Source organism: Anopheles aquasalis, chromosome 3 (assembly GCF_943734665.1).
Source record: "Anopheles aquasalis chromosome 3, idAnoAquaMG_Q_19, whole genome shotgun sequence".
Taxonomy (NCBI): domain Eukaryota; kingdom Metazoa; phylum Arthropoda; class Insecta; order Diptera; family Culicidae; genus Anopheles; species Anopheles aquasalis.
In genome coordinates, this window is record NC_064878.1 from 14,265,001 (window position 1) to 14,272,500 (window position 7,500).

General features: G+C 51.6%; 1 protein-coding gene across 1 annotated transcript in view; it reads right to left on the reverse strand.

The window, feature by feature from the left end:
- Positions 1-7,500, reverse strand: part of LOC126579334 (uncharacterized) — a 28,463-nt gene that overhangs the window by 10,851 nt on the left and 10,112 nt on the right. The window contains exon 2 of the mRNA XM_050242824.1: positions 6,912-7,500. This exon is cut by the window's right edge and continues 8,624 nt beyond it. Within this exon, the coding sequence (XP_050098781.1) occupies positions 6,912-7,500 (589 nt within the window). The remainder of the gene's footprint in view (positions 1-6,911) is intronic.

The following is a 7,500-nucleotide window of genomic DNA, read 5'->3' on the forward strand; positions in this document are numbered from 1 at the left end:
CTGGTTGGTTTTACAATTTCCTTCCCTTTACTTCCTCCTGCCGGACCACCCTGAGCATCGATTGCGATTTTCGTCAAGAGTTACTAGCTGGCTGGCTGGCTGGCTGGAAGCTCGCTCTTCACTTCTCCCTTCCCCAATGTTCAATACCGAGCCAACACAATGCGGATCCACCACCACATTGCTACTGGTACTGCTGCTGCGGTCAAGTTTGGAGAAGAAATTGTTTTTGATTCACCAGCCAGCCGCAGTCGCAGTCGAATTGGGCGTACTTGTACCGCCGCCGTTCAAACGGTTGAATAGGATTTTGGCTTGCCAAGTGGTTTTCACCTCCGCTCCCCCTTCGTTTTCCAACTTCTGTTAACTTTGAACCTGCAACGGCAACGCCCAACGAAAGAAAAAAAAGGAGGATTGTATATTCATCTCCTGGAGCGGAACAACCCGAAAAAAGTGGCGAATACAAGAGGGCATAATGATGCGCGATTCAATATACAGGATGGCCAGCACAACAGCGCACCAAACGGCGAAAGGGGAGGGTAAAGTTGGCAAAGAAGCTTATAAACAAACAGGGGTAGGATGCCAGTATTTGCCAGAAGTTATGGTTGCGCTCGTTTGTGCTTCTGTACCCATTGGTTGATTCATGCAAGGGATGGAATGGCGTATTTCATAACCAACCAACCAACCAAAGGTAATTGCCAAAAGGATCCATTCGGTTCCATTGGGGATATAGCACCACGATAACACCTGCTAGCGGATTGGCGATCCTTCCAATTAGGTGAATTCCGATGTGTGGTTGCACGGACAACTGAATCAAAGATCCAATATACAACCAACGCCCCAGAAGTTGTTAAACACGCTACAAGCGAGCTTTGCAGAATATCTCGTTCGCTCCAGAAATTACTGATACAAGTCCACTCCAACAAATCCAAGTATTTATAGAGCCTGACGCACCCAAAAAGACTTCAGTGAAGACAATCTCATCTTCTCATCTACTTCCGATGTCCGCCTTTCCCAACACGCCACACCAAGTTGACCAAAAAAGGGCAAGACGAAAAGAAACACCCAAAACCGCGCCATAAAAGAGGACCCACGCGCGCCCGAGGAGCGGTGAGATGATTGATGGAAAATTGTTTCATTGTGTTGTGTTTAATTGCGCTGCATTTGTTTGCTCAATGGGAATCACATGGGCGATCGCGATGTTCAGCGAGCGAGGATCGTCCAGGGGGCATGCCCGGGGGGCACGGTGCACTTCATTTCATTTTTATGTTTCATTTACTTCCCGATTGTTGTGACCCTGACGGCATCGTCCCTCAAAACGCACACAGACAGAGCAGACAGGCAGTCGGATTCGTGCGCACTTTTCGCTCAATTCCAGGCCGCGTTACCGCGTATGGAGGAACTGCTTTTTTGTCACCTACTGGGATCAGGACAAAAAAAAACGGGACACACAACTAACGAAACACCATGCGTATCAGGACCTTTTTCGCTTTCGCTCTCTCTGTGCAGTTGTGTCTCCATGAATTCAAAATGAAATGAAAAAACTCCGAGTGGCGCCACGCGTGAACACCTCCAAATTCGGGGAGCAAAAACGGTTACTTAAAGCTGCGAACATTCACAGCTAACATTGTATGCTCCCCGATGGGGTTGTTCTGGTGAGAACCACTTTTTGGGGGAAGCAAACAGACACACGCTCACACGGGAATGATGATGTGGTCAAAAGTCAATGTTTTTCCAATACCAATGTGAGTGTGCGTATGTCGGTGACACCCGACGAGTTGGGAGGATAATTTTCCGGTGGGAAAACCACAACCTCACGCGGTTACGCACAAACACATCCCCACCAATCGGCTGAAGATAGAAGGTAGCTAGAGGGGAGTGGTCCAGGGGTGGAATATTCCACCTTTTTCCCCCCTTTCACATAACACTCTCCATGTTCTGCACGCCTACACACGGGACACGCGAGAGCATTGTTTTGGTTTGTTGGTCACTTTCATCACATGGGGCTATTGATTGTGTTCTGTGATTCCGACGGAATGAACATCGCGTTCCCGGAATCCCATTTGACACATTTGACAACCGCACAGAGAGAGAGCGACACATATACTCTGGAATAAAGCGGGAAAATTCTACGCCGTGACGGTTTTCTCTATTTTAAACTCCGTCGTCCACACACTCCCGGAACACTTATAGGACAAACCACCCAACCGAACCCCCTGGCAAGCATTCATCAGAGGAGACAAAACAGCATCCACCACACCATCCGCGCTTCGAGGCCATCGAGGAATCACTAAAAGTCATCATAAAACTAATTTGCCACGAGTTTGGCACCCCCAAAAAGGCGGGCGGGGTCGGTGGGATCACTACGTCCGTCGCTCTCAAAAGCGAAGGCCAACACAAACACGCGCACCCTCACCCAGGCAGCGCGCGCATTGAAAAAGGCAATAAAATTGGTTAATATTTCGCTCCAAACTTTCGAGAAACGATCAATTCCCCCCGGGCAGCTTCGAATGGTCCCCGCGAATGGTCGTGGTGGAGAACCCGAGGGCACCACCCAAGAGACCACTAATAAATCATCAAAAAAGCAATCATTTTGCTGCTCCCTCGGTTACTTACGAATTTTGGCTGACTCTCTCGTGCGCTCGCTTCGCCCGCGCTGGTGATGATGATGATTGTGTTTATCTTACGATCGTATGAAGCGGATTCTTGTGGCGACGATATTTATGGCCCACTGGAATGGGGCGCACCGGCCGCTAAAAATATTGTTTAACCAGATCGAGTTCGATTGCACAGCGGACGAGGGATTGGGATGACTCAGACTTCCACTTCTTTCCCACAACAGAAGTTTAGAAGAAGAGGAGCGTTAGTCATCACAGGCTACTGCGCTCTTGTTTCCGAGAATCCTCTTCGCAAGCCTACTAATACTGTCCCAAGAAGTCATCCAGAGCGTGGATGTAAACACAAAGTTTGAAAAGTGCTACTCTCGTAAAAGGATACGGCGACAAGTTGTCTTGAATGTCCAGCTGATCGTTGCATGTGTGGGCTAGGACTAGACACCTCTTGACCGGGTGCCATCGAGCCGCCGTTGGCCTTCCTTGACCGGTATCTAGCTCAATTTGCTAGAAAAAAGGGCGGCCTCGCCGTCTCCGAAAATGGCCCCGACCATGACACAATTTTGCCCAGACTTCTTGCCATCCTTCCTTTCTCTATCGGCGGCGGCGGCCGCTGCTGCTCTCTCAAACCGCCGGTAACCTCGATTCGCAACTAGTGCCAGGCAACTGAAATGACCCAAAAGAACCAGACCACTATCAGCAGTGAGCTACGATGCTACCAGCGCACGCCATACGATCCTGAGGACCGCGTGCGCTCTGCTAGACGGATAAGGATAGACGAGAGCAACGCGCTCGGCAACGGCAATGACGACGACGACCAGCCGACGGTCAGTCGGCGAGGTCGGCTACCGGGGAGGGGAACTTTCTCCGTTGTCCTTATTTCAACACACAAATCGGAAACGATTCGCCTCTATTCTCGTGATTCCACTTCTGGCCACTCGCCGGAGGTCGACGGAAGCTAACTTTGGTGACGGCGACCATACCATGGTCCCTGTTTTTACCTACTACTAGTACTTTTTCTCCTTCTTCTTTTGGTCTCTCGTGACATTCGGCTCGGCCAGTACGAATGGGGTTGACTGGCGACATCTTTAGATTTTCCCGTTTCCCACCAACCCTCGGCACGTAGTAGCTACTTGCGCCAGGTTGTCTAACGAAAGAGGTGTGTAGCCGAAGCAGCACCCGATGGAATTTACTTTCGCTCGATTCAGCGTATTTTCTGGGCCATTTTTTTTCCTCCTATCGCGTTCATTCACGTCTCTCTCTCTCTCGCTGTCTCCGCTGGTTGGCTCGCCCTAGGTCACCAGCTACCAGGTACTTCAGTGGTGGTCTAGTTTTGTGTAGCCATGGTTGCACGATGCCATAGGAGAGTCCAGAGACCAGAGTCAGGCTCGAAACTATGACACTCCACATGGTAAGTCGCTCATCTGTTTGGGTCTCTGTGTGGGACTGTGTCTGTGTTTCATTGGCCTTGAGGACGGACTGACGGACGGAACGGAAAGCGAACCAAAGGAGTAGCTGTTGCTCCAGCCATGCCCCCGTCACACAAGGCGACTTTCATTCATTTGCCAACGAGTACGAGGCGCGGCCTCACGAAGGCTAGTACAAGCGAGGGTCTTCTCGGTTTTTTGAGGCCAAACTACCGCACGTCTACTGGGAGGTACGAGAGGTTTGGTACAAGTCGGACGATGACTACGGATGGACGAACCGACGGACGTGGGTACAACGAGCGCATCCGTAATGGAGCCATGTCAAGGTCGAATGAAAGGGGAGAGTTTCTTTCACTTTTACACTCGCTCACTCCCCCTTCCGTGCCCAAAAAAAACGAAAATCAACTTCCACTACCACCATCACTCCCTAGTCCCATGGTTTCGTCCGATGCAAAAGGTTAGGTAGCCGGATAGTCTGTGGGAACTCAACTTTCCGTTGTTCAGCTAAGGGAGACCGAGGACCAACTGGAAGCTGGATCTAACAAACGGGTCCGGATCAGTGTAGACCCTCCTGTAGGACATGCTAGTAGAAGTGAATGCCGGCGAATACAACAGGTAGTAAAGGGGAGGAGAGATAGATAGGGAGAGAGAGCGAGCGAGTGTCTGTTCGAGTTGCAACAAGTCTCTATGCATTGGAGAGCCACAGTGGCATTCCTCGGGTTGGCTAGGCTTCAATTATGCATACGCTTCCTCCTAGTCGTTGTCCTCGTCGGTGTGTTCTCACCATGTCCGGACATCTGGGATCTGGATAGTCTCTCTCCATATGTGTGTGTCTACGTATAACGCTCCGCTTTTCAGTATCGACCTTCCGAACAGCCGGAACACAACGGAACACCATAGAGTCCATCTATAGAGTTGGGGAACTATAGCAAAAACGTGCGAGGTCCACAGGCCAGGGCCACCAATGCAACAGCCGCCCTCCATCACCACACAATCATCGGGGATTGGATGCACCACAACTCCAGGGCGCAGCGCTAGCGAAATGCAACCACCACTCGCTCAGGGGGCCTCCTGTTGCCTCGCCGAGTTGAAGCCGGGTTTGCCCAGCTTGGCCTCGCCTCGCGGTTAAACCGGTTTGCCATGAAATGCGGATTATTGTGGCTCTTTCTCCGCTTTACACACCGAGAGACCCCGCCGGGCGAGAGATGACCTGGAGGAGCCGACGACGAAGAAGAGTTGCGATCGCGGCCCTTCAAGAACTTGTTTGTAACGCCAGAACAATGCCAGCCTGCGGAGATCCGCACAGCACAAGGAGAGGGCAGCATCATCACGAGAACTTTTCGCGCGCGCCCAGCGTGTTCGGTGCAACGAGAGAAATAGCGCGAAAGTGTGAATCGAATTTGGTACCACCCCTGGCCACGGAAAGAGACGGGTCTGTCTCATGAATTGCCACCTATTTCTGGCTTAAGAGGAAAAAGGTTCAGTTCCTGTGCTGCGATGAGCGTCCATTGCTGCTCATTAGCGAACGGAACGAGGTGGGCGCGGATTGCGATGATGAGAGGCGGCGGCGATCTCGAGCGTTGACTCCTCAATGTGCGACTTACACATACACAGATGCCTCTCTATATCGGGAAGAAGAAGTTTCCCACGGCACGTCGTGAGTCTGGACTTGTCTGTCTTGTGTGAAAAGACGTGAAGATACGGACTCGTCGTTCGGGGTTCGGAGGAAAAACTCGATTACAGATTCCGTGGGTTGGTTTCGTCCGAAAATCCCACCAAAACCCATGCCTGCAGAAGAGATAGCAGAATGAAGAAGAGGAAGAAGAGAAGGAAAGAGAAGAGGACCCCCGTGGTTCCCAGGGACTTTAAGAACGGCGTCAGAACCCTTCTTGCCATCCGTCCGTCCGGCCGGTGGTCTCTCTCTCTTTCTTTCACCGCTTCTTTTCCACTACTTTCTGTCGCTTGCGGCTGTCTCCGTAGGCCGGCACTTGCGGTGTTGCGTTGTGTCACAGTTCACCAGCCATTTCACGCGGACACGGATTTTCTCATTTTCCTCGCTGCTTACGGTTCCACATGAGTGGTTTTGCGATAGGGAGTAGAAGGAGGTTAAAGGCGGCTCGCTCGGGTGTCTGCTTCGGACGTACCCGGAGAGGCTTCGGCGGTAACTCGACAGCCTGAAGGAGTTGAAGATCGCAGATGAAGAGACGATCGTTGCAGTTTATAAACACATTTTGTGTTGCCTATTTTGTTCCGCCCCACTCCGCGTATCTACTGCCGTATTCCAATGCGGATGACAAATGTTGTACAAATCTGTGACTGACTGGCATCATCGCATCTAGCGGAGACGAGCTATCACGTTTCAAAGCAGTGCCAAGTAGAAAGGTTTTCACTTTTATGTGTTTTCGTATGCCCTCGCCCTCGGGCAAGAAGGGAGGACTACAACCGTCGAGACATTTGACATGAAAACATAGACACAAGACAAACACGCACGCGATGGCCGTAGCCTGTAACATCTGGCCAGACATCGATCCGGAATGCAAATGACTGTTTTCGGCAGAAGCTAGACATATAGGCCCATCGATCAGCTTCTGCGAGACCGGTCTGCCTTGGGACGGAAGGTGTGTTATCAATCATCTCGAGCTTCTCCCGCGTATCCGTCATCCGTTCGACTGTTGATTAGGTTGAAGGGCACACACGCGCCCGCGCGCGCACACTAATGACGCGCACGAAAACGGAAGATGATACCCAAGATGAGGTGGCGAGACCTCTAATCACGTGCGTTCGCGTTCTTGGGCGCGACAGAGATCGATTGACTTTCGAAAAAGGGATCTTGAAACTACGCAAGATAAGCAGCCGCACAGCAACTGCATTCACTCACCTGCCAAACAGGGGATGCCAGAGGGGTGACGATAGGTCGGTCGAATCATCCACCAGCCCGTTCGTAGTACTGCCAACCTCCGCCAGCTCGTCCGTGTTGAGCAACCGGCGTTGTACGGCCGCTGGATCGAGTAGATGAAGCCCCGGTTTAACCTTTAGCTTTGCCTGCTGCTGATGCACACCTGTCCCGGAGTTGCCACTACCGCCACTACTGCCGCTTCGACCAGACATTAGGTGTTGCTGCTGCTGAAGGAAATTATGCTGCTGCTGCTGCTGATGCTGTTGATGATGCTGTTGCTGTTGCTGCTGCTGTTGAAGGAACATTTGTTGCTGCAACTGTTCGTGCTGCTGCGCCGTGTAGAGATCCATCCCCGGGATGGCCATAAGGTTGGCCAGCTTGCTCGAGGCGTTGTTGCCTCCACCACCGGACTTGTGAAGTTGATGTTGCTTTTCGGGTTGCAACAGATTCATCAACGATTTGCAGGTTACTCGTGGTTTCTGTTCCTCCTGGTGGTGTTGCTGCTGCTGCATTTGGTGGTGCAGTAGCTGCTGTTGCTGTTGCTGAAGCTGCAGTTGCTGCAGCTGCGTAT